Source organism: Salvelinus alpinus, chromosome 30 (assembly GCF_045679555.1).
Source record: "Salvelinus alpinus chromosome 30, SLU_Salpinus.1, whole genome shotgun sequence".
Taxonomy (NCBI): Eukaryota; Metazoa; Chordata; class Actinopteri; order Salmoniformes; family Salmonidae; genus Salvelinus; species Salvelinus alpinus.
In genome coordinates this window covers 37,219,582-37,247,425 of record NC_092115.1, presented here as the reverse complement: position 1 = coordinate 37,247,425, position 27,844 = coordinate 37,219,582, and the positions used below count along the sequence as shown (strand labels likewise).

Sequence of the window (27,844 nt, the reverse complement as noted above, 5' to 3'; positions counted from 1 at the left end):
TTGCTGAAGCGAATTAGTGAGGAAAGGGAAAATGGCGGACCTCGAAGACGTTACACTGGACGGGAGGCCGCTACAATCTCTACGGGTGGCGGATTTGAAAGCTGCTTTGGAGGAGCGGGGGCTTCCTAAAAGCGGACAGAAAAATGCTCTCATTAAGAGGCTCAAAGGGGTGAGTTTTGTTAAGAATTTGAGGTCGTTTGTAACCTGCAGTGGCTAAACCTCGGTGTTGCTAGAGACTGGCCGATGCTTGCCTTGCAGGCCGGAGTGCTTGCCTAGTTTAAAAAATAAAATAAAAATAATTACTGTGTGCTGTTTACTTTCTGATAATGTTTTGTCGTCGTTGGAAGCTTTGTGCTATGTTCTACCATTTGAAATGGCTTGTTTGTTGAATAAGTTGTTAACCAAAGTTTAAATGGACGTTTGTTGTTTATGTGAGACACGGCTGGTAGCTAACGTTAGCTGCTAGCTACTGGTAGTTTTGTCGTCTGCACGGTCCGCGCTTTGTTGGTGTGCACGAGTTGGGGGGAGGTTATACAACGTGGACGCGCCTGTAAAGTAGCTTGCTATCTACTGCAAGCTTTGGGAGGCGTAGTAAACAAAATAATGAATGAAGGAATTCATGGATTAATTAAAGTAATCTAAACGTTCTGGTGCCCGGATCTTCGAGGAATTATTCCTTCTTTGTATAATTAGAAGATGTAATGTTAGCAATCCAAGTGAATTGCAAGCAGCTTGAGATGCAACAGCTAGCTAGCAACCATTGTCGTTTTCAAATCTAGTTTAATCAATATAGCTAACTAGCTACCTCTCAGTTGAAAATAAATAACGTTACAATTATTTGTATTTAGTCGATATCGGACAGTATATGTTTCTGCTACTACGAATATTTGATATTGAATTTGTTAAAGGAATAACTTCGGTGTGGTTGTCTGCCCTCTTAGTGTGAATGTTTTCTAATGAGCCCATCATGTAACTAGCTTAACATGATTATCAGATGCAACATACAACAATTCATAATTTCGTGTGTGAAAGTTTGTTTACTGTTTTGTGTGTGTGATCATGTATTATGTTTGTGACAGGCTCTCATGCTGGAGAACCTCCAGAGAACCTCACACCATCACATAGGACTGCAGCCAAACTCCCAGGTAAGAGTTACTGTATGAAGACGTTGCATGAACCATAACAATTCAATCAGCTCCATGTGTAGATATTTGTCAGTTTCTCTAATTACTACTTCAATATGATGGTTATGGGCAAGGATTTTAATTCTTATGGTCTGTCTGATTATTTCAGATTGGTGAAGAGATGAGCCAGAATAGCTTCATTAAGCAGTATCTGGCAAAACAGCAGGAGCTCTTGAGGCAGCGTCTTGAGAAAGAGGCCCGGGAAGCAGTCGAAGATGATGGTAAGTTGGCAGTTTACTCCCTCACGTTTACGTATTGGCTTGGGGTTTAAGCCTGGGTAGTTTACATGTCAGTTCTATGCCTGTACTGAGCACGGTTCCTTTATAAATCAAATCAGGTCAGCTACTCATCTCCTGCTCAGGGTACTTTGTCTCATTACATTTCACTACTATGTTTTTCCAGATACAGACCAAGAGGACCACTCACAGGGCAATAACAGCTCTGCCTGTGCTGCCCCAGACCAGGTTAGTTGCAGACTAATTGCTGTATTCTTTCTGTTTAACAGGGGCGTAATAATTTTTCCCTTTACATTCCATTTTGTAACTAAAACAAGAGTTTCTAATGGGCAAATTCAGCTAGGTCCCTCCCCGTTTTCATTCCTTTTGCAAACAGAATCTGTGTAATGAATACACCCCTGTTGTGCAACTTGCATGTTTGAGAGAAGCTTGCATGTCTGAGAATCTTGCATGATTAACACAATCTTGCATGCAGTTTAATGTATGCCTGAACAATTGCACATATGGGAGGGACTCTGGCATAGTCCTGCAACAAACTCAATCTCATCTCCCTTTCCATCCTCATCAGGATGATGTACCCGTGTTGGTTGACCAGCACAAGCCACTTGGCCCCTCCGAGGGAGAGGGACTAGCAGGCCCCGCAAGCGAGGGAGAGGGACACAGGGCCAAAGACGGCCATGTGTCTGGTCCACCTGCCTCTACCTCGCCTACCTCTGCCCCTGCTGCCGTTGCCTCTCTGTCTGTGTGTGTAGCTGATGGTGAGCAGCGCCCGGAGAGAGTCCCAACCTCTAGCCAAGTCCCAGCAGATAGCGATGATGACAGCGACGGAGGTGACGAGGATGGCGAGGATGAGGACTGGGATAGCGGTGCCAGGAGGAGGAATCTAGGAGAGCTACCAAGAGGCCAGCTAGCAAGAGAGAGGTCTGAAGGATCCCGCCAACCCCCACAGCACATCCCCCCCCTGTTGTCTCCGCAGCTTCGACAGCCTACCCCTCCTCCCTCCCCTCCCCCAGAGTTATCATTCCCACTGCCTGATACCCCTAAACAAAGCCCCCCTAGTCCAGGTGAGCTCCCGGCTAGGCAGCGTACTTCCAGTACCTCCAGCTCTGGCTCCTCTAGCAGTGGCAGTCGTAGTAGCAGTCCAGAACCACAAAGCAACGCAGAGCGCAAGCCTGGCCCACTGACCCTGCTGGCACGCAAGATGGCATCAGAAGGCGCTTTCTCTGGAGTTGGGTGGCATGGACGTGGGGAGGCAGAAAGGCAGGACAACAATGCTGCAACTGCAACAATATTTCCTGGTAGAGGTCCTCAAGAGGGCACAGTGTCTGCCATCACCCACACAGCCAATGCTGCAGCCAGTTTGCCCTTCCCCAGTCTGATTCCAGTTACCAACCAGGGTGTCCTTGGAGGCCATCTATCCCACAGTCAAGTTCCTGTGAGTGTGCTTAGGCCCACTATAATGGAAGAGAGAGATTCTGCATGGCAACAAGAAAACAAGGAAAGGGAGCTGCAGGCAGAGAGCGAAAGAGAAAAGGCCCTTGAGCAAGAGAGACTTAGAGCCGTGGAGCTGGAAAGACAGAGAATATTTGAGCAACAGCGTGCCATGGAGCAAGAGAGGGAAAGAGCTTTGGAGCGAGAGAGGGAGAAAGCCTTGGAGGCAGAAAGGAAGGAGAGGGAAAGAGCTTTGGAGCGAGAGAGGGCGCAAGATCTTGAACAAGAGCGGGAGGAAAGAGAGAAAGCTTTGGCAGAAGAGAGAGAGAAGTCTGTGGCAAGAGAGAGGGCCCTTGAGCTTGAGAAAGAGAAGGCTGTGGAGTTAGAAAGGCAGAGAGCCATGGAACAAGAGCAAGCTTTGCAGCAAGAGAGAGAGGAGAGGGAAAGAGCTAAAGCTTTTGAGCGGGAGGAGAGGGAAAGGGCTCTTGAGCGGGAGCAAGTTCTTGAACAAAAAAGGGTGGAGACAGCGAGAGTGTTGGAGCAAGAAAGGGTGGAGAGGGAGAAAGCCTTGGAGCGAGAGAGACAGGAAAGAGAGAGAGCCTTGGAGCGAGAACAGTTGGAGAGGGAGAAAGCATTGGAGATGGAGCGTATAGAGAGGGAAAAGGCTTTGGAGCAAGAGCGAGTTGAGAAGGAGAAAGCTTTGGAGCTAGTGAGGCAGAAAGCTTTGAAGCGGGAACAGGAGGAGAGGCAGAAAGCGCTGGAGCTAGAGAGGCAGAAAGCGCTGGAGCTAGAGAGGCAGAAAGCGCTGGAGCTAGAGAGGCAGAAAGCGCTGGAGCTAGAGAGGCAGAAAGCGCTGGAGCTAGAGAGGCAGAAAGCGCTGGAGCTAGAGAGGCAGAAAGCGCTGGAGCTAGAGAGGCAGAAAGCGCTGGAGCTAGAGAGGCAGAAAGCGCTGGAGCTAGAGAGGCAGAAAGCGCTGGAGCTAGAGAGGCAGAAAGCGCTGGAGCTAGAGAGGCAGAAAGCGCTGGAGCTAGAGAGGCAGAAAGCGCTGGAGCTAGAGAGGCAGAAAGCGCTGGAGCTAGAGAGGCAGAAAGCGCTGGAGCTAGAGAGGCAGAAAGCGCTGGAGCTAGAGAGGCAGAAAGCGCTGGAGCTAGAGAGGCAGACCGCGCTGGAGCTAGAGAGGCAGAAAGCGCTGGAGCTAGAGAGGCAGAAAGCGCTGGAGCTAGAGAGGCAGAAAGCGCTGGAGCTAGAGAGGCAGAAAGCGCTGGAGCTAGAGAGGCAGACCGCGCTGGAGCTAGAGAGGCAGACCGCGCTGGAGCTAGAGAGGCAGGCCGCGCTGGAGCTAGAGAGGCAGGCCGCGCTGGAGCTAGAGAGGCAGGCCGCGCTGGAGCTAGAGAGGCAGGCCGCGCTGGAGCTAGAGAGGCAGGCCGCGCTGGAGCTAGAGAGGCAGGCCGCGCTGGAGTTTGAGAGGCAGGCCGCGCTGGAGCTTGAGAGGCAGGCCGCGCTGGAGCTTGAGAGGCAGGCCGCGCTGGAGCTAGAGAGGCAGGCCGCGCTGGAGCTAGAGAGGCAGGCCGCGCTGGAGCTAGAGAGGCAGGCCGCGCTGGAGCTAGAGAGGCAGGCCGCGCGGGAACAGGAGAGGCAGGCCGCGCTGGAGCGGGAACAGGAGAGGCAGAAAGCGCTGGAGCTAGAGAGGCAGAAAGCTTTAGAGCGGGAACTGGAGGAGAGGGAGAAAGATAGGGAGGAGAAGGCAAGGGCTTTGCACCAAGAAATAATTGAAAGGGAGAAAGCCCTTGAGAAAGAAAGAGCTATGGAGAAAGAAAGAGTGGAGAGGGAAAAAGCTTTGGAACGTGAGAGAGAGGAGAAGGAGAGGGCTTTAGAACAGAAGGCCCTGCAGAGAGAAAAAGAAGAGAGGGAGAGTGTTTTGGAACAAGATAAGGAAAGGGCTATGGTGGCTGAGAGGGAGAGTCATCTTCCTCCATGGAAACGTGGTCGTGAGATTGGTCTTACCCCCCTGCCCACTCCTCCCCTCTCCACAGGAGCAGGTAGAATGGCGGCAACAGAGGAGGGTGGGGAGCCCCACGTGCCATCCCTACCCCAAACAGCATCGAGAGACAACCAGCCAGCTGAATCTGGTACGCCCCTGTCACCAACTATAGCAACGCCTCTGTCACCCCAGTCCTCCTTCAAGAAGTTCCGTTTCTTGAGAGACCCCCCAGTTCTGTCCCCATCTTGCTCTGCATCCCTGGTCATCAAGAGGCCCCGTACATTCTCTGACAGCCCCCATCCTCAGGCCTCAGCTCTCCAGTCCCCAAGAAAACCTGGGGAACAAGAGCAGGAAAGTACTCTGCAGGGGCCCAAGCTTTCTGCTGGACAGGCAGCATCACAGATGCCTGCAAGACAGGGGTTCCTTGTTTCTGGACCAACTGCAGCAGACACGTCAGACACGACCAGGCCAGAGACCCCAGTGATTGCCACACCAGGAAAGAGTCCTGAAGAAGAAAAGGCTAAGGCGCTTGTGTCAGAGGAGCATGTCCTAGCAGATAAGGAGACAAACAAACAGGAAGTGGGAGAGATAGCCAGAGGCACTAAAGGGGTGGATGCAGGAAACGTCCCCTCGGGTCCAGCAGGATCTGTGGTACCTCCCTCACCCCCACCGGAAGAGGGCAATGTAGACCGGGGAAGGGAGAGAAGTCAAAAGAAACAAGAGAAGCGGGGAAGACGAGCGTCCTCATCTAGTGACTCCTCAGATTCTGACTCTGGGTCATCCTCCTCACGTTCGTCTGGTTCATCTTCGTCCTCCCAGGGCAAAACCCGCACCACTCCCAGTGGTAGAAAGGTGAGTGGTCTATAGGTGTTCTTTCACTCAGTCAGTGGAATAACAATGATCAAACCCAAACAGCAATATGGGAAAGTAATGTTCATTAACCATGTAGTACTTTGATTTTCTTTTTAGGTTTCTCTTTTGGTTGTTTTTGTTTTTTATTCTGTCAGGGCCTAGGTTTGACAGGACCACCCAAGCAGTGACAATCAATGGTACATTGGAGATCAGAAGACGTTATTTCATTCATGTTTCAAGGGAACCTTGTCCAAATGATCAAATCAAAATGTTCAAGATGTTTACCAGAACGGTTTCTGATTTATGAAGAACATGTTTTTCTGTAGTTGTGAAAGATGGAGGAAAGGGGATATTTCAGTGTGAATATACAGTACCAGTCAAAGGTTTGGGTACACCTACTCAAGAGTTTTCCCTTATTTTTCCTATTTTCTACATTGTGAAATAATACTGAAGACATCAAAACTATGAAATAACACATATGCAATCATGTAGTTTTGCACACTTTTTTGGGACAAATTTCCACCGGTCTAATGTCCATTGCTTGTGTTAATTGGCCCAAGCAAGTCTCTTCTTCTTATTGGTGTCCTTTAGTAGTGGTTGCTTTGCAGAAATTCGACCATGAAGGCCTGATTCACACAGTCTCCTCTGAACAGTTGATGTGCTTTTTACTTGAAGCATTTATTTTGGCTGCAATTTCCGAGGTGCAGTTAATTGTTGATTTCTGAGGCTGTTAACTCTAATGAACTTATCTTCTGCAGCTGAGGTAACTCTGGGTCTTCCTTTCCTGTGGCGGTCCTTATGAGAGCCAGTTTCATCATAGTGCCCGGGGGTTTTTGCGACTGCACTTGAAGAAACGTTCAAAGTTCTTGAAATGTTCCGCATTGACTGATCTTAAAGTAATGATGGACTTTCGTTTCTCTTTGCATATTTTAACTGTTCTTGCCATAATATGGACTTGGTCTTATACCAAATATGGCTATCTTCTATATACCCCCCTACCTGGTCACAGCACAACTGATTGGCTCCAACACATTAAAGAAGAAAGAAATTCCACAAATTAACTTTTAACAAGGCACACCTGTTAATTGAAATGCATTCCAGGTGACTACCTCATGAAGCTGGTTGAGAGAATGCCAAGATTGTGCAAAGCTGTCATCAAGGCAAAGGCTGGCTACTTTGAAAAATCTCAAATATTTAAGTTTAACACTTTTTTTTTGTTGGTTACTACATGATGTCTTCAGTATTATTCTACAATGTAGAAAATAGTTAATATCAAGAAAAACCCTTGAATGAGTAGGTGGGTCCAAACTTTTGACTGGTACTGTATGTTGTCATAAAGTACATGGTATACCCCTAGGTGGGCTCTTGCTGGAATCTCTTTAGGTCTACTTATATATCACACAATTGTGGTGATAAAATTAAGTGATTATTAAGTCTGTTGTCATGTAATGTCTTTTTTACTTAATAGCCTAGTAGACAAGCAGACAACTTAAGGAGACAATGATGCCAAAACACAAACTCACATAATGTTTATTGTAACCATATGTTGGTTAAATAAGGGATGTATGCTTTGAACTGTGACTCGACCTGCTCAAATGTATGATATTTTGCCCAATACACAGTTCATTGACCTGTTCTCTATCCTTTAGCATGAGAAACCTCAGACAAGAACCATATCCCAGGATAAGGAGACAGTTAGTCAACTTGAGGAGTCAAAGGAGTTCCCAAAAGCCCCCCAGCGCAAAAATCGAGTATCTGGGGAGAAGGACATGACCATCGATGGAGCCAGACACGGCAAGGTCAGCTGAGATTTAAATTGTAGTCTCTTTATTCTTTACAAATCTCTACATCTCTTTATTCTTTCCCCTTGTTTTTACAAAATTGTTCTTCCCCTCTCTAACACTACCCCCCTTTTATGACCATCAGAAACCGTTCGTTGGAATACCTACTGGACAAGTCAATGAGCAGAAGAAGGACAGCGAGGGAGAGGAGGAAATGACAGACACTACAAGGTCTGTTTACAAAATTGCTGCAAAAGACACACACACACACACATATACTGAACAAAAATATAAACGCAACAATTTCAACGATTTTACTGAGTTACAGTTCTTATAGACATCAGTCAATTGAAGTAAATTCATTAGTCCATAATCTATGGATTTCACACGACTGGGCAGAGGTGCAGCCATTGGTGAGGTGCCAAACCACCCACTGGTGAAGCAGGCCCAGCCAATCAGAATGAGTTTTTCCCCACAAAAGGGCTTTATTACAGACTGAAAAACTCCTCAGTTTCATCAGCTGTCCGGGTGGCTGGTTTCAGACGATTCCGCAGGTGAAGAAATCGGATGTGGACGTCCTGGGCTGGCATGGTTACACGTGGTCTGCGGTTGTGAGGCCGGTTGGGCGTACTGCCAATTTCTCTTATGGTAGAGAAATGAACATTACATTCTCTGCCAAAAGCTCTGGTGGACAGGCCTGCAGTCAGCATGCCAGTTGCACGCTCCCTCAAAACTTGAGACATCTGTGGCGTTGTGTGACAAAGCTACACATTTTAGTGGCCTTTTATTGTCCCCAGCACCAGGTGCACCTGTGTAATGATCATGCTGTTTAATCAGCTTCCTGATATGCTACACCTGTCAGGTGGATGGATTATCTTGGCAAAGGAGAAATGCTCACTAACAGGGAGGTAAACAAATTTGTGCACAACATTTTAGAGAAATAATATTTTTGTGCTTTTGGAAAATGTCTGGGAACTTTTATTTCAGCTCATGAAACATGGGACCAACACTTTACATGTTGCGTTTATATATCAACATCCCTTTTTCAGGACCCTGTCTTTCAAAGCTAATTTGTAAAAATCCAATTAACTTCACAGATCTTCATTGTAAAGGGTTTAAACATTGTTTCCCATGCTTGTTCATTGAACCTTAAACAATTAATGAACATGCACCTGTGGAACGGTCGTTAAAACACTAACAGCTTACAGACGGTAGGCAATTAAGGTCACAGTTATGAAAACTTAGAACACTAAAGAGGCCTTTCTACTGACTCTGAAAAACACCAAAAGAAAGATGCCCAGGGTCCCTGCTCATCTGCGTGAATGTGCCTTAGGCATGCTGCAAGGAGGTATGAGGACTGCGGATGTGGCCAGGACAATAAATTACAATGTCCGTACTGTGAGACGCCTCAGACAGCGCTACGGGAGACAGGACGAACAGCTGATAGTCCTCGCAGTGGCAGACCACGTGTAACAACACCTGCACAGGATCGGTACATCCGAACATCACACCTGCTGGACAGGTACAGGATGGCAACAACAACTGCCCGAGTTACACCAGGAACGCACAGTCCCTCCATCAGTGCTCAGACTGTCCGCAATAGGCTGAGAGAGGCTGGACTGAGGGCTTGTAGGCCTGTTGTAAGGCAGGTCCTCACCAGACATCCCCGGCAACAATGTCGCCAATGGACACAAACCCACCGTCGCTGGACCAGACAGGACTGGCAAAAAGTGCTCTTCATTGACGAGTCGTAGTTTGTCTCACCAAGGGTGATGGTCGGATTCACATTTATCGTCGAAGGAATGAGCATTACACCGAGGCCTGGATCGATTTGGAGGTTGAGGGTCCGTCATGGTCTGAGGCGGTGTGTCACAGCGTCATCGGACTGAGCTTGTTGTCATTGCAGGCAATCTCAACGCTGTGCATTACAGGGAAGACATCCTCCTCCCTCATGTGGTACCCTTCCTGCAGGCTCATCCTGACATGACCCTCCAGCATGACAATGCCACCACGCACAAAACGAGCAGTATGGCTGATTTCTTGCAAGACAGGAATGTCAGTGTTCTGCCATGGCCGGCGAAGAGCCCGGATCTCAATCCCTTTGAGCACGTCTGGGACTTGTTGGATCGGAGGGTGAGGGCTAGAATTTCGTGTTTTGAATCCAAAATAGGTCACCTACGTGATTTGTGTAAATTCGATGAGGAAAGTTTGGGGGGGGGGGCTTTGGATCACTGCTGGCTGTAAGCGAATGAGTGATGCGCGTTTAGAGCAATACTTGCTGTATCCAAGGCTCAGCCAATCATTCACATAAAAGCACAAGGCAGCACGCAACTGAAGAGACAACCAATTTGCTAGTTACAGCACCAGCGCGCACTCTGGAAAGACAGAGGAGAGTGGAAAGGCAGTTTGCCAGTTGTAGCCGCGCGTCCCCTGAACGATAACGAAGAGGTAGGTGAGAAGCCTGCCCACAGAGACGGGGGTTATAAGGTGATGAAGCGTACTTCATGAGCTGTAACCGAAAAACAACTGGCATTTGGAAAGCTTGAGGTGAGGGAGAAAGTGTGGTAGAACAAGTATTGTTTGCATTGTTAAGTATCTTGCTAGCTGGATCGAATTCTCCGTTAGCTAGCCAGAGAAATGTTGAGCAACATTAGCCAACTTAACTGATAAAATAATTGAGTTCATGGTGTGAAAATTCACTGGCTAATAAAGTCAGACAGCTAACGTTACAATATCAGATGAGCTAACGTTAGTAACCTAACCAATTCGCTATAGTATTAACTGCAATACGACTCCATGCTGTTCCTCAAGTTATGACTCTGGCAATCTGTGAAATGTTTACTAGCTAACGAACTAACTACTATCTCTGAACTAATGTTTTCCCTCTACAGTATGTGGTTAATTTTCAGAATGAGAGAATTAGGCGAAAATGAGGCGTTGCTTGTTAAACAAGTGGATTCAGGGATCAAGTGTAGCTGGAGCTGGAGCTGGGCCTGGCTTAAGCTGGATGCTACTATAGAGGTGAAAGGAACACCACACACTTTCTCTCTTTTTCAATACAGTGGATTAAAAGGGGTATTCCAGGTGTACTGAAAGAGATCAAATATGCCAACAAAGGGTATCACATTGTAGAACAGATGTTCACAGGCAGAAAGTGTAATAATGTGCAGTGTAGCCCGAAGATATTGCTTTTGTTGTGTTGAACTTGACAGTAATAGGTGTGAGTGAGGGTGGATTATTACATTTTTTTAACTCAGTGAATATTATTTTTACACACATGTAACCTTGTGCATTTGATTGATGTCCACTATAGTGGCCACTATAATAGAGCAAAAATAGAATGCCTGTTTGTTTCATTCTACTTCAAGATGTTTTTTTCCCAAGTGCGATATTTAGATGTGTGTGGTCACAGGCGTTCTATTATAAAGGCTGTCATGGCTAATTGCAATGTTAGTGTATTCTTTTTTCCCCCAAGACTTGGGTGTCATTTGCTGTAAAGTCTGGGCAACAAATATTATTGGATTGCTTTCTCTCTTTTTTTTTGCTGTGAGTTAGGTTCAAATTAACCACTTTTTATTTTACACACAGACACTGATAATGTAGATCATATTTTTGTCCCCATAGCAGGGATTTCTTTTACATGTTTCAGTGCAAAAAAAGTGTGACCTTTTTGGGCCCTCACCAGTTTGCATCCCTGCATTCAGAGACTTGGCCCGAAGCCACTCCTACTTTGTCTTGGCTGTGTACTTAGGATCATTGTCCTGTTGGGAGGTGAACCTTCGCCCCAGTCTGAGGGCCTGAGTGCTCTGGGTGAGGTTTTCATCAAGGATCTCTCTGTACTTTTCTCTGTTTATCTTTGCCTCGATTTTGTCTAGTCTCCCAGTCCCACAGCATGATGCTGCCACCACCATGCTTTACTGTAGGGATTGTGCCAGGTTTCCTCCAGACGTGACTCTTGGCATTCAGACCAAAGAGTTAAATCTTGACCAGAGAATCTTGTTTCTCATGGTCTGAGAGTCTTTAGGTGCCTTTTGGCAAACTCCAAGCGGGCTGTCATGTGCCTTTTTACTGAGGAGTGGCTTCCGTCAATCTGTCCTTCTGGAAGGTTCTCCCATCTCCACAGAGGAACTCTAGAGCGCTTTAAGAAGGATGGAGGCCACTGTGTTCTTGGGGACGTTCAATGCTGCAGAAATGTTTTGGTACCCATCAGCAGATCTGTGTCTTGACACAATCCTGTCTCTGAGCTCTACGGACAGTTCCTTCGACCTCATGGCTTGGTTTTTGCTCTGACATGCACTGTCAACTTTGGGACCTTATATAGACAGGTGTGTGCCTTTCCAAATCATGTCCAATCCATTTACTTTACAACAGGTGGACTCCAATCAAGTTGTAGAAACATCTCAAGGATTATCAATATGTTAGGTTTTACCATGTTAGTTAGAACCTGACAGACAAATATAAAAGCTCAAACCAAGTTTATTCACCCAAAGGGTCGGACAGCTGAACAGAGAAAGACATGTTTCCCCCAGCGTGGGTGTGTGTGTGTGTGTACACACACACACACAACCTTTCACAAGTTTGGGGTCACTTAGAAATGTCCTTGTTTTTGAGGGAAAAGCACGCAAAAAATGTCCTTTAAAATAGCATCAAATTGATCAGAAATAGTGTATAGACATTGTTAATGTTGTAAATGACTATTGTAGCTGGAAACGGCAGGTTTTTCTTTTTAAATGTATGGAATATCTAGAGGCCCATTATCAGCAACCATCACTCCTGTGTTCCAATGGCACATTGTGTTAGCTAATCCAAGTGTATCATTTTAAAAGGCTAATTGATCATTAGAAAACCCTTTTGCTGTTATGTTAGCACAGCTGAAAACTGTTGTTCTGATTTAAAGAAGCAATTAAACTGGCCTTTAGACTAGTTGAGTATCAGCATTTGTGGGTTCGATTATACAGGCTCAAAATGTCCATAAACTATGACTTTTTTCTGAAACTCGTCAGTCTATTCTTATGTAAGTCTGAATACCAACTTCTGAGAAGTGCGTAGAAAAGGCGTGTGTAGGAAAGGTTTAATTTCCTAAATCGGAATTGGGCCCTTCTAGTGTATTATAGTGGTGCATGGGTCAGCTGTTTGTTCGCCCGCAATTGCTAGTAATCCATCCGCAACCACCCGATTATTTGTGATAAAGAGAAATTCTGAGGCCTGTACCCGACCTTAACACGCTAACATAGAAAATGCGCTGTACGCTACAGTCAGAGACAGCGTGTACATTTATTTTTTTACACGGGGTGCAGGATTTGTTTTGTCTGATTTAGATGTTTCTGGTTATTTCTGACATTTTGGTAGGCTTTGTTTATCAACTTTCTATAATTAGATGCAGAGTATTTAGATTTAGAGTAAAAAATAAACCCGTGCTCACCAGAATGTCATAAATCGATTGAAGCATTCTGTCTACTTGATATTGGTAATGTTTTCTGTCATCTCTGCTTCTTTCACAGAGCAAAGACATTTAGGGAGCTTTTATGAGCTTTTATGATGCTGATAATGAGATGCCGTCTGTAGAGGTGCTAACCCTGCATTACCATTCTCTGAAGATGCTGTTCCCGATTTTAAAAATAATAATAATAATTGTTGCCTACATTTGGTGTATCATTTTACTGAAAGAAATTGTTAATGCTGCATAAGTTAATATTAATGCTATGTGACCGGTTATAGACCTACAGTCAGTGTACAGATTTCAGTTTCCATTTAACCCGTATGAACATTAGGCTACAGTTCCCTTTATGTGCCATAGGCCTATTTGAAGTTCCTGTCTTTTAACTGTCGAATTTGTATAGTGTCTCACAATCATCACACATAACATAACCGGCACTGCTATAATACTCTTTTTACCACTTCACCACGTTTTTCCCAAACATTACTTTTCTGGCCCTCCCTTTATCTTTATCTTCAACTCTCCATTTCGCAGCTTTACTGTTATTGAATTAAACTCCTGACGTTGTCATTTTTGCCCTTGTGGATCAACGTAAAAGTTTTCTGCTCTTTCCCAAAAGCATTTGACGATTGGCGTGTAGACTATTTGGCTTGTGTAGAGTCATAGCCCAAAAGCTTAGTCGTACACACTAATGCCAGTGCGTAAGCCCTAAGTTATGGATTTCTTTAAGATATTGAATTATCTTTATTCAACCTGCCCGCCACCCACCCGCCCTTCATCCACACAGTATTTTATTACCCTAAACCCGCCCGCCCCACGGGGGACTGCGAGTTATGAGTCAACCCGCACATCACTAGTGTATTAAAATAGTCAAACGTTTGGAATTTGGTCCCATGTTCCTTGACTAGGTCAAGTTTGTTTTGATTGTGTTTCAGATTATATTGTTCCCAATAGGAACTGAATAGTGAGTGATGTATTGTCATTTTAGTCACTTTTATTGTACGTAACAATATAACATGTTTCTGAATACTTCTGTATTAATGTGTATGCTACCATGATTATAGATAATCATGAATGAATCGTGAATAATGATGAGTAGGAAGGCGTACAGAGGCACAAATTATACCCCCCCAAAATGCTATACTCCCCTGTTATTGGTAATGATGAGAGATTATCATGTTTTGTTGTAGTCTGTAACCTTCCCCATCATCATCATTCATTGGTTTTCTTAATCATGGAATTATCAGGAGGAATTTAGAAGTATTCAGAAACGTCTCATCTACTCAAATCATTCACCATTCAGTTCCTATTGGAAAAACATAACCAAAACAAACTGCAAATGCATCCAATGAGTTTGATGTCACAAGCTTGATGTAGTCATTGTGTGCTAGGAATATGGAACCAAATACTAAATCTTTGACTTTTTTAATATACTATAAATGAATTGCTTAATATTTCTTTAATTGGGTTACTAGATTTATTTTTTTGCGGTAAAACAGATATAGGAAAATCCCTAGAATAAAAGTTGACATTCTGTACTGTCGCCTCATATAAAACATTTGATCTCAAATCCAAAATGCTGGCGTTTGGAGCCAAATTATTATTTTATGCTTCACTGTCCAAATTCATGTGGAAGGGGAGTGCATTTGTGAATCCCAAACCAGCCCCTAGCCCCTACCAACTCGCTCAGAGGCCCTCAGTTGTAATGTGTTGCTGATGAAACTGAGGGTGACTTTAAGAGTGGCAAGGGGATCAAATAAACCGATCAACTTCGGGACACACTTGTGACTTGAATGATGTAAATCATGTTAAACATTTAAATAATAAAACAAGCACGAAATTAAATTGAGAATTTCCCCTGTCGTTTTACAAGGTAATAACTTCAGTAACACTTAAACATTTAATTTGTGAGGTATTTCATGTTACATGTGTCAAGCATTGAAATCAGAAACAAACAAATACAGGTGGCTAATTAAGCACGCCTCCATTCTTTTCGGTGACATTGCGCAAAGTCAAAAATTAGGCTGTGCGTTATGCAGGGTTTGAAACTGTGAACACTTGCATTTGCGACCCTTTGACTTGACACTGCGACACCTATTTTTAGTTAGTCGCTAGGGTGCCAGTGAAAAAAATGTAGCTGGTCACGTTCGTGTTGGTTAACAATTGGCTTTTTTAATCACGATTTATTCAAACAACAATGGGTATGCAAACCAAGTATTCAAAAAGTTTGTTTCGAAGTCTTGGTTTAATCTTTGCAATTCAGTAAACATGGACTGTTTGAATTAGCATTTCTCAAGGCTTTTCCAAAAAACCTTCCCAATTAAATGTTGACTGCAAAGAAGGCCAACCTGGCAGAATGATATCATACTGATTTGTATCAATTGCGGGGCGTTTGTTTTGCAAACTCTGCTATCACATGTAGCCTACATTGTACGGTACAAAAACACAGATAGCCAATCACAACGCTGTTAGCCAACACTCTTGCTAGGCGCAATTGAATTATAGGGCAACTACACCCTCCAATAATTTTGGGGGGTTGTTCCCAGACATCCAAAGTAGTCTCCTGGTATGGTTTAAGCATTTTTGTGGACTTAGAACATTTTTATATTTGTAGATTTTCTGTAAAAATTGGGAACAGGGAAAAACTAAAGAAAACAGTATTTACTAAAATATAAAACTATGTATAGCCTTACAACTGTAGATTGAATGTTCAAATTTGCTAACAATAACACCCTTTAAGATTGTGCAAGACTTTTAATTTTTGCCCTCCAAACAATCAATGTAAACATTTTAATTGTTTTATTGTTGCTTAAGCCGCAAATTATAAAACGGCAAGAAAATAACAATAAACCGTTACACCATGCACTGCTTGACCCCCTTGTAAATGGGTTGTCCTCAAGAATGCCAGGTTAATACAATTCCTGTCAGGCATTTAATGAGACTGCCTGGAAGCCAATTTGCCTGGAAGCCTCATCCAGAGGAGATGAGGGTCCTTTTTTCCTCAGTCTCATTTTTCATTATATTCAATATGGCTGTGCTGCGTGTATGTTTTGGTTGTAACCGATAACAATGCACTGCTTTGGCCAACAGCAGAATGTATCGCAAAGCTTGTATCATTTAATCTGACCGAGATATTTGTCTACCAGGTTCGGTAAAAATGCTGTCCGAGGGGATTAAAAGCCGGTGAGCGTGAGGTAGGAAGAGAAAAGACTGGTCGTCGTGGCGCTGGGATTTTTATATCAACAGACCGTTTGCGGTGTTGCATTGTAGCGACGTTTCACGTCCATGTCTTTTTTAGAACGCATTGCAATTTTGTAGCGATAAATGTTGCGCTCTTACATTTTAATGACGCAGCAGAGTTGTCCGGGTGAAGTATTAGTGTGTGTAATGTGGACGGGAGGTGTATGGGGGACATTCGGTCACCGCTCTCATTGTACTGTGCCGCTCCTTGACAGAATGAATCAACCAAGTGAAAGGGGATTGCACTTGAGTAGTATATTCCCGAAATACCCTGCTTTTCTTTTCCATTCATACAACAAAAAAGTTACCCCAGAATCTGCATGAATTGGAAATAGATAATGCACGAATGGCAATCACAAGCATACAGGTGTTGGCTATTTTGAAAGCCTACCTCTCATTTCATATCAAATTCATTTTTTAACATGCTAATAATCATGATTACATTCTAATAGAATAAGTTCTGGGATTTGATTTAGCACAAAACATAGTTCTAATATTTTATCTTTGAGTTTTGTTGTCATGGAAATGAATGCTCAAAAAGCAAATGTGCAGATAAGGGATTCATGCCTTATTTTTGTCATATGTATAAGTTGCTGCTAATGTTACACCTCTATTCTCTTCTCTGCTACACCAATCTGTATGGATTACCCTGTTAGGCAGGCCCTTATGTATGAACAGGACACTATCATATTGCTTGTATATCCTATTCCAATAGGGCCCGATTCAGACATTTTACACGTTTTGATAATAAATGCCCACACCTGTAGAAATCCACTTTTTCGAGCTGCAAGACAATGGCCAGAGCTTACCCATGATGTTGCACAAAGGTTTTACGTCAATAAATCATAGTTTTAGTTAAAGTATGATATATTTGGGCTTGAAGTGACATCCGAACTGCCTACTTTGTGCAAATGTGTGTGACTGTGGTGTCTTTTCCTATGATATGACATGAAAAAATGTCAGCCTACGTTTTAGTTTCAGAGCTGGGTTTTATTTTAATGTTACCACCCACCAGCATGGCATTCTTTAGCAGAAACTGTTGCGAAGTTATTTTTGCGACTGCGATGAGCCAAACAGCCTTGTAGCCACTTGGCTGCCTGAGCAATGGAGCAAATTAAACATTACACCAATCAAAGCAGTGGAGCTTTAGCGGTCAAAACCATTCGTCTTGGGATGCCGGGGAGAGCGTTTTTTTTTCTTAATGCGGTCATATTACGCAATTATAATATTTATAAAATGGTCAGATATACACTACATGGCTAAATGTATGTGGACACCCCATAAAATTAGTGGATTTGGTTATTTCAGCCACACACGTTGCTGACAGGTATATAATATCGAGCACACAGCTATGCAATCTCCATAGACTAACATTGGCTGTAGAATGGCCCGTACTGAAGAACTCAGTGACTGAATATTTTTCCAAAGGCACTGTATAGGGGATGTTGTTCCCAGTGTGACTATTAAAACCTACCCATACCAAAAACCGTGGATAGATGGCAGCATTCGCGCAAACCTGAAAGCGCGAACCACCGCTTTTATCCATAGCAAGGTGACTGGGAATATGGTTGAATACAAACAGTGCATTTATGCCCTCCGTCAGGGAATCAAACAGGCAAAACGTCACTACAGAGACAAAGTTGAGTTGCAATTCTACGGCTTATGCACGAGACGTGTGTCGCAGGGACTCCAGACAATCACAAATTACAAAGCAAAACCAGCTACGTCGCCGATGTTTTGCTCCCAGACAAGCTTAACACCTTCACCCGCTTTGAGGATAACACAGTGCCACTGTTGTGGGCAGCTCCCCCGAGGACTGTGGGCTATCGTTCTCCTTGGCTGATGTGAGTAAGACATTTTAAGCGAGTTGACCCTCGCAAGGCTTCTGGCCCAGACGGCCTCCCTAGCCGCGTCCTCGTAGTATGCGCAGACCAATGGGCTGGAGTGTTTACGGACATATTCAATCTCTCCCTATACCTTACTTCAAGATGTCCACCATTGTTCCTGTACCCAAGAAAGCAAAGGTAACTGATCTATAAATGACTGACCCTGTAGCACTATAAATGACTGACCCTGTAGCACTCTCTTCTGTCATCATGATGTGCTTTGAGAGGCTAATTTAAGGATCATTTCACCTCCAACTTACCTGACACCCTAGACCCACTTCAATTTGCATATAGATCCACAGATGATGCAATCACCATCGCACTGCACACTGTCCTATCCCATCTGGACGAGGCATGCCTGTGGAAGAATGCTGTTCATTGACAATAGCTCAGCCTTCAACACCATAGTACCCTCCAAGCTCATCTTTAAGCTTGGGGGCCTGGGTCTTAACCCTGCCCTGTGCTGCTGGATCCAGGACTTCCTGACAGGCTGCTGGTCCTAGGACACGCACGCCTCCAACTCAGTCATGAAGTTTGCAGACGACACAATAGTAATCCTGATTACCAACAATGACGAGACAGCCTACAGGGAGGAGGTGAGGGCCCTGGCGGAGTGGTGCCAGGAAAATAACCTCTTCCTCGACATAAAAAAAATGGAGATGATTGTGGACGTCAGGAGACAGCTAAGGGAGCACGTCCACATCGATGGGGCCGCAGTGGAGAAGGTGAAAAGCTTCAAGTTTCTTGGCGTACACATCACTGACAATCTGAAATGGTCCACCCACACATTGTGGTGAGGAGGCTGAAGAAATTCAGCTTGGCCCATAAGACCCTCACAAACTTTACACTATTGAGAGCATCAGATATTCAGATACACCATTGAGAGCATCCTGTTGGACTGCGTAACCGCCTGCTACAGCAACTGCACCGCCTGCAACCGCATGGCTCTCCAGAGGGTGGTGAGGTCTGCCCAACGCATTACCGGGTGCACACTGCTTGCCCTCCAGGACACTTACAACACCCGATGTCACAGGAAGGCCAAAAATATCAAGTACATCAACCACCCGTGCCGTGGCCTGTTCACGTAGCTATCATCCAGAAGACGAGGTCAGTACAGGTGCATCAATGCTGGGACCGAGAGACTAAAAAACAGCTTCTTTCTCAAGACCATCAGACTGTTAAATAGGCATCACTAGCCAGCCTCCACCCAGTACCCTGCCCTGAATGTAGTCACTATCACTAGCTGGCTACCACCCGGTTACTTGACCCTGTGACTTAGTGGCTGCTGCCCTATGTACATAGACATGGAATCACCGGTCACTTTATTAATGGAACCTAATAATGGAACACTGGTCACTTTAATAATGTTTTCATACTGTTTTACTCATTTCATTGTATATGCTGTGTTCTAGTCAATGCCATTCTATTCAACTATTGCTGTGTATACAGTACCAGTCAAAAGGGTTTTCTTTATTTGTACTATTTTCTACATTGTAGAATAATAGTGATGACATCAAACCTATGAAATAACATGTATATGAAATCATCAAAAAAGTGTTAAACAAAGCAAAGTATATTTGAGATTCTTCAAAATAGCCACCATTTGCCTTGATGACAGCTTTGTACACTTGGCATTCCCTCAACCAGCTTCATGAGGAATGCTTTTCCAACAGTCTTGAAGGAGTTCCCACACATGCTGAGCACTTGTTGGCTGCTTTTCCTTCACTCTGAGATCCAACTCATCCAAAACCATCTCAATTGGGTTGAGGTCGGGTGATTGTGGAGGCCAGGTCATCTGATGCAGCACTCCATCACTCTCCTTCATGGTCAAATAGCCCTTACACAGCCTGGAGGTGTGTTGGGTCATCATCCATTCACCTACTCTGCTTCTCACAAAGACACGGCGGTTGGAACCAAAAATCTCAAATTTGGATTTTCACCGGCTAATGTCCATTGCTCATGCTTCTTGGCCCAAGCAAGTCTCTATTTCTTATTGGTGTCCTTTAGTAGTGGTTTCTTTGCAGCAATTTGACCATGAAGGCCTGATTCAGTCTCCTCTGAATAGTTGTTGTTGAGATGTCTTGCTTGAACTCTGAAGTATTTGTTTGGGCTGCAATCTGAGGTGCCGTTAACTCTAATGATCTTATCCTCTGCAGCAGAGGTTACTCTGGGTCTTCCTTTCCTGTGGTGGTCCTCATGAGAGTCAGTTTCATCATAGCGCTTGATGGTTTTTGCGACTGCACTTGAAGAAACTTTGAAAGTTCTTGACATTTTCTGTATTGACTGACCATGTCTCAAAGTAATGATGGACGGTCGTTTCTCTCTGCTTAATTGAGCTTTTCTTGCCATAATATGGACTTGGTCTTTTACCAAATAGGGCTATCTTCTGTATACCACCCCTACCGTCACAGCACAACTGATTTGCTCAAAAGCATAAAGAAGGAAAGACATTCCACAAATGAAATTTTAACAAGGCACACCTGTTAATTGAAATGCATTCCAGGTGACTATCATGACGCTGGTTGAGAGAATGTCAAGAGTGTGTAAAGCTGTCAAGGCAAAGGGTGGCTGTTTGAAGAATCTCAAATATATGATGATTTGGTAAACATTTTTTTTGGTTACTAAATGATTCTGTATGTGTTATTTCATAGTATTGATGTCTTCACTGTTATTCTAATAATGTAGAAAATAGTACAAATAAAGAAACCCTTGAATGAGCAGGTGTGTCCAAACTTTTGACTGGTACTGTAAGTCGAGGTCAGGATACGTCTTATCTGTAGACACCTCTATTTCTTTGATCTCCACCCCAAACTTGTATCTTGTTGTTACCTGCTTTTCCTCATGCTTAAGTTCAAGGTCAACATGCTAGAGAGAAGTCCATAAACAGGGAATAAAGTTACATTTACGGCCACATGTAACTAGGGTCTGAAATCCCTCTTTGTTGCATATTTTTGGACCCCGTTGTTCTGAATACCTTTTTGCAACTAACCGGAACCACACTTTACCCCCTCTTTATCCTCCTGTCTCTTCATCCTTCTATCTCTCCATCACTCCTCTTCTTTATTTCTTTCATTGTCTCCATAGGGAGGTGAAGGAGGCTGCCATGGCTGAGCCTGAGCGGGCTCCTGAGAGCAGTGAGGAGGTAAGGCCACGGAGGAACACTGGGACATCCTCGCTGTACCATGGCTCTCTAAAGAGGGCTGTGCTCCGGGCTTGGACTGTCACTGGCCAACCTGTGAGGAGACCTCCCTCCAGTTGTCAGCCATCAAACCTAACCACTTTAGTTAGGAATTAGAAATTGGGTGTTTGTTTTTGGTCATAGTTTTTAGGTTGTGATATTGGGCACATCTGTGCTCTTCTCCCGTTAAATGATGTCTCTTGTTTCAATTTTGCTTTATACCCCATATCATTGTAGACAATTAAGTGCTTTTAGGTCCTGAAAATGTGATAGTGATAAGAAATAAGAAGCACATTTCAAACATTTCTAAGTAAAAAGTAACAATCTGTTATTTGTAATATTTACTTACTGGTTTGGTTAACCTGACCCTTTTTTAAAAGAGGTTTGATGAGCTAGTAAAAAACCAATTGTAGCTGTGTTTTTGACCCTTTGCTGATGTTGTCTCAGACAGAAGCAGCAGGGGAGATGCTCTTACTGTGGCTGATGTTTAAAACCCCATTGATTGCTTTGTTATAAAGGTGCTCATGCCTCTTCCATTGCCCCTAATGGTACCTGCATACTACTTCTGCCACTACTACTGCTGCACCTGTTCCAATGTCCCCAAGAGCCCTGGGTATCCCACACATAGGCCCCTGATTCTGCACTGCAGTGGGACAACTGTGGCAACAAAGGCCATGTTGCCACGGAGATGGCACTTGATTGGACTAATGGGCTGAGGGTTTAGGATGACTGATCTCGTCTCTAACGCCAGCGACTGGCTCAACTGGCTCATACACCACCTGTATGGCCACATACAACCTCACTTCACAATGGGTCTGAGGGGAGATGAGGCCGACACTCAATAAGACTGTTTCAAATCCTTCGATGACATGCCTGTGGATGGCTTCCAACGGGGTTGCTGCAGTACATTTTTCTTCTCACCACCTACAGATGAATGTGCTGCTCAATGGACTTGCGTAGACCGTTTTAACTGATCAATCTTTTTTTCTGGACTAAATGGTTTCTCTGAGAAAGGACATTTTGGGTGTTCTCCACCTATTCAGAATGAGATCCAAATAAACCTGATGAGTCATGAGGACATCTTGGGTCTTCTCTTCGTGGCTGTTTTTCAAAGTCATGATCTCGGACATTTGATAACTTTCTCAATGGTCTTCAGCATTTCTTTGGACTCACTACCAAACATCTGATTGTTGGCTGGAAAAGGTACTTGCCAATTGGGTCCCTTTTTTTGCTACTACTTAGCACCCAACAGACTGTCTGCTGAACTATGCCCCTGCTAGTTTTTGGAGTTACTCTTGTTCAACATTGACTATCCCATCTCCATTAAACCTCAGCCGGGCAGTATCCCAACAAAAGCATGACAAAGATCTGAAAGACTGATGCTTAAGCGCTAAGGACTTGACCCCAAAATGTTTCCAAAAGCCACTCAAGTCCCACCCCCACTGATCTACAGAGCCCATCCTGCCAACCAGCTGTCAGATTTCCACCCAAACTTCACAACCACCTTTGATTGGACCCTTGTTGCCTAGATACAGTACATGCAGTCGAGATTGGGCCATATCCAACCCAGTAAGGATCAGGTGTCAGTGGTACCAGGGAATAAGTAGTAATTTTCTCAATGTTATTTTCTACAAAGAAATACACAATATTTAGAAAATGTATAGTTTCAGTCGACTCCCTCCTTTTAGCCTAAAATGGGGGAATTGACTCTGACATAGATGTCAAATGATTTAATTTACATATTTATGCCTACTGACATTTTTGAATGAAAGTTGTTGTAAACCACCCAATATTATAGTCTTGCTTTATGGCCCAGTAATCCTGGCAGCCACGTAGTTTACCAGCTACACCATTAAGATGTGCTGTTATGAAAGTGAAATGAAATGTGAGCTATTTAATTCTAAGGAATTTAAACTGCAGTATTACCATCAGGCTACTATCTGTCTTTCTGTATGTGTGATAGAGACTGTGGCTCCATCCCTGAAAATCTTTCTACACCAAACAAACTGACATTTGGGCCCCCAGTCATTAATATTACAACATATCTTAAAGCAATGCACACTGTTTTGAGACCAAGCGAAGATGTTATCCACTGTCTGCTCACTGCAGTGTGCTATTGAGAGCCATATATTGAGATTCAATATTACTGGTGCTATTCATTGTTTGACTAATATGTTGAGATGGAAAGTGACCTAGACTGGAGTAGCAGTCTCTCTCACCTAGTTTCTCTTCCCTTGTTCACCCACACTTTCTCTCTTGTCCTGTCTTCCCTTCAGTCTGTTTATGCACCTCTCCATCTCTGCCTCTCACCTTTCCCCTGTACTTTGGGGTGTGTTTATTTATTTTTGTTTCAGAGTCTGACACCAAAGGCATTCACAGCCCGTAGGATCTCCCTTAGCAGTGAGTATACTTTGTTTTCTTCGGCTCAGTCGGTAGATGTCGTTTTTAGTTGAGTTGGCCTGTGCGTGTGGGTGAGAGACAATTATAGATGAGGTGCTTGCGTTCGCGTTTGGCCAGTAGTGCAATCATCCTTTGTATTCCAGGCAGCAAGGCCTCTCCAGGTGTCGTCAGTGCAGAGGGCGAGGCAGAGTCTGGGGCCGGGGCCGGGCCCGGGAGGAAGAGGAGGTGGGGTTCCAGCACTGCAGTCACAGCCAGGAAACTATCCATCAGCATCACCACAGACTCTCTGAAGGTACAGTATCATCGTCACTACACTGCAATATATACTGTTGTACATATTACAAACCATCTATCCAAACACAGCATGATAATGAATACTGACAAACTTTTTACTATCTGTTGAGTCTTGAAGCTTCTCACCTCCCATCTGTAATATATTGATTGCGCTGTCCAGTCTCTGATCCCAGACATCAGGCTGAGTCCAGGACAGGAGGCGGTGGTGGATCTGCACCCAGAGGAAACTCACCTCTCTGGGGGAGAGGAGGACAGGGAGCAGGGCGAGCAAGACTTCAAGATCAGACGCACTGTCACACAGGTCAGGGTTCTACTTCGCCTGTTCTGTGGACTGTATATTTCTTGATTCAAGAAGTAATAATGTATTACTGGAAATTGTTTTTGCGGCAATCATTTTGAAAGGTGCGTTAAAGTAAGATTTACTATAACGGCTAACATTCATAATTGACCCAAACGTATTACATTGTGAATGTCTTATGAATGGCACATCTGTGTGCCGCCTCCTCTACCCCACCCACTTCCAATGTGCTGTATGTAGGTGGTCCTGTCCGAGACCCAGGAGAATGGACCGAAGGAGTCCAAGAGGAGTGAAAACATAGAAGACAGAGAGGATGGAGTGGAGGTTAAAAGCGACAGAGAGGAGAAGATGGACGACTCATTCCAGAGAGACTCCATAGAGACACGATCCCCCTCTCCCCCCATCCATGACATGGAGATGAACACAGGTGATAGATGGATCCAAATTTAAAGATCAACTTAATTATCTTATCAGATTTCTCAAAACCTCTGATAACCCTGGGCTAGATTCTAGCCTTTTGATATGTTGTGAGTTATCAGGTTGATGTATCTCTCTGGTCTCATCTGTTCAGTGACCCCAAGTGACACCCTGATCCGTCGCTCCATCAGCCAGCAGAAGTCTGGCGTGTCCATCACCATAGACGACCCTGTCCGCACGGCCAAGCAGCCCTCTCCTCCACGAGGCAAAGTGTCCAACATCGTCCACCTGTCCAACCTGGTTCGGCCGTTTACCCTGGGTCAGCTGAAGGAGCTGCTCAGCAGGACTGGCACCGTGCAGGAGGACGGCTTCTGGATCGACAAGATCAAATCTCACTGCTACGTCACCGTACGTCTCTGTCTGCGTCTCAACTGACATCCTATTCCCCATATAGTGCACTACTTTTAACCAGCCATAGGAGGCTCTGGTCAAAGCTGGTGCACTTGACTATAGGGTGTCATTTTAGATGCAGCTCAGAACTCCTCCTACATCTTCCTATTTTCTGTGTCTTATCTAAGGCAAGCCTCAATGTTCCTAATGGATGTCCGTTCTTGCTCTCCCTTTTCTTTCAGTACTCCAGTGCAGAGGAGGCAGTGGCCACTCGTGCAGCACTACATGGGGTGAAATGGCCTCAGAGCAACCCCAAGTTCCTCAGTGTGGACTTCAGTCAGCAAGAGGAGGTGAGACTAACTTGTCCCTTGTAGTTCTGCCCTACGTGATGATGCATATCATTTCCCAGTGCTTATGATGTTCCTTATGGTAACCTTCCCCCTCGTGTGTGTGTGTGTGTTTGTAGCTTGACTTCCACAGAGGCTTGCCACCCCCTGGGGGGGCTGGCGAGGAGGAGCGGGGGGCTTCGTTGGTGCCTGGCCGAGGTCGGGGGGCGGCCCTGCCCCCTCTCCTGCCCGAGCGTGACCAGTGGGCGGAGCGAGAGCGTGAAATGGAGCGCAGGGAGAGGACCCGGGCGGAGAGGGAGTGGGACAGGGACAAGGTCCGGGACTTTGGTCCCGGAAAACCTGGAGAGGAGGCGGGCCCCAGACGATCGCGCTCCAGAGAGAGGAAGCGCAAGGAGAGGAAGACGGACAAGAAAGGTAAAGAGTGGTGATGGTGGTTTAGAGCTGTGCCCTGTCGGGTCAACTGTACGTTTACGCTTTCTGTTTGTGTTGTGTCTCCAGAGAAAGCTGCAGAGGAAGCCCCTGCCAAACTGCTGGATGACCTGTTCAATAAAACCAAAGCAGCCCCTTGTATATACTGGCTCCCCCTCACAGAAGAGCAGGTCAGATATATACACAAAACTCAACTATCTGAAAAATATTTCTTATTGATGATATGGGGTCCACATATCCTTCCTTACATTTTGTTGAAAGTGTTGATTTTAAATTGTTCACAATCCACTCTTAACATCCTCCCATGTTCTGTCTCTTTGTGGTCAGTTTACACAGAGGGAAGTAGCTCGACAAGAGAGGAGGAAGGAGCGAGAGAAGAGGAGGAAGGAGCAGCAAGAGGAGGAGGAGAAGAAAAGGGAGGAAGAGCGCAAAGATAAAATAAAAGCAGGGAGTAGCGCATCGGGCGAAAGAGGCGAGGGGGACAGAGACAGAGAGCGAGACAGGGAGAGGGGCAAAGACAGGGACCGAGACAGAGAGGGTGACAAACGCAGAGAAAGTAGCCACCGCAGACCAGGGGGCAACAGTGCAGGGGTGGGCAGACGCTCTCGCAGCCGCAGTGATCCTCCACCTCGTGACAGACGACGCTAGAGGGAATTGTTGTGGCTGGAACTGTCTTAAAATAACCCCCCATTCCCCATCACTACATGTACTTTGTTAGAACTAAGACCCTACAGAGGACCAACACACACACACTGACACACATACAGACATATATATATACACACACACACACACACACACACACACACACACACACACACACACACACACACACACACACAGGGACCATGGTTTGAGCAGTGTTTCCCCCAGACTGCAGTCTGTCTTGCTTCAGTCTGAAAGTTTAGATTTTATATGTGTTCATTTTGCCTAAATATATTCTTATTAGTTTTTAAAATATTCTTGGCAGATTGGCAACCAACCCTTTTCCCCTTACTTCCCTCCCATGCATATCTGAAGAGTAAGTGCTCTATGTAGAGTTCTATGCATACACACACAGCGGTTTGTCTCCTTACCCTGTGTTGTGTATTCCACAACTGGTTTCTGTGGGGTGCTTTGTCATGGCTGCGTGCTGTCCCAGTCAGTCTGCCGTCCTCCACTTTGATGGAGGACTGACGGTGTTGCGCAAAGTTCTGTCTTTGTATAGTTTGAAAGATGAGACTATATTCTCTGCAAGAGGTTATAATCTTCTATACGCTTCTTTCTGTCCATCCTTTGCCTCTGCCCCCCCCCCCCCCGGTCAACGCAGACTGGTAAAGGGGTGCGTATTAAAACTCCACACAAGCGGATTTAATATTGTTTTTAATCATTATTAAAGATTACTTTATTGTTTTTTTTTGGTTTTTGGTTTACCCCTGTAAGTGGTGAATGTACAAATAAATAAAAAAATACGTTTGAAAAACCTTTTGCACTTGTTTTCTGCAAGAGTACTTCTATCAGTAGGAGAACTTTTAGATTATCGTTGTAACAAAACAAAAACTGAGTTAAATGGAATGGATTTTTTTCCAGTAATATTGGAGATCCACAAGGTGTCAGTGATGCACAGAAGGGCTAAATCATTTTACAAATTGAATCAAATCAAATTGTATTGGTCACATGGTTAGCAGATTAACTAACAGTTAATGCGAGTGTAGTGAAATGCTTGTGCTTCTAGTTCCGACAGTGCAGTTGGAAGTTTACATACACTTAGGTTGAAGTCATTAACTTGATTTTCAACCACTCCACACATTTCTTGTTAACAAACTAGTTTGGCAAGTCGGTTAGGACATCTACTTTGTGCATGACACAAGTAAATTTTCCAACAATTGTTAACAGACAAATTATTTCATTTACACTGCTCAAAAAAATAAAGGGAACACTAAAATAACACATCCTAGATCTGAATGAATGAACTATTCTTATTAAATACTTTTTTCTTTACATAGTTGAATGTGCTGACAACAAAATCACACAAAAATTATCAATGGAAATCAAATTTATCAACCCATGGAGGTCTGGATTTG

General features: G+C 44.6%; 1 protein-coding gene across 1 annotated transcript; it reads left to right on the top strand.

Annotated features, from left to right (window-relative positions):
- LOC139559802 (apoptotic chromatin condensation inducer in the nucleus-like) lies at positions 1-27,243 on the top strand. The gene is made up of 17 exons (XM_071376162.1): positions 1-169; positions 1,080-1,145; positions 1,294-1,405; positions 1,587-1,648; positions 1,989-5,684; positions 7,334-7,483; positions 7,611-7,696; positions 21,113-21,170; positions 23,561-23,606; positions 23,750-23,898; positions 24,061-24,201; positions 24,439-24,625; positions 24,770-25,023; positions 25,248-25,355; positions 25,472-25,766; positions 25,851-25,951; positions 26,109-27,243. The coding sequence occupies exons 1-17, from the start codon at positions 32-34 to the stop codon at positions 26,427-26,429; spliced, it is 5,970 nt and encodes a 1,989-aa protein (XP_071232263.1). The 5' UTR covers positions 1-31; the 3' UTR covers positions 26,430-27,243.
- The last annotated feature ends 601 nt before the right edge of the window (positions 27,244-27,844 follow it).

Coding starts and splice junctions, on each gene's coding strand:
- LOC139559802 (XM_071376162.1), top strand. CDS start 32: ATGGCGGACCTCGAAGACGTTACACTGGACGGGAGGCCGCTACAATCT. Junction 1,649..1,988: donor CCTGTGCTGCCCCAGACCAG/GTTAGTTGCAGA, acceptor CATCCTCATCAG/GATGATGTACCCGTGTTGGT. Junction 23,899..24,060: donor TCACCACAGACTCTCTGAAG/GTACAGTATCAT, acceptor TGCGCTGTCCAG/TCTCTGATCCCAGACATCAG.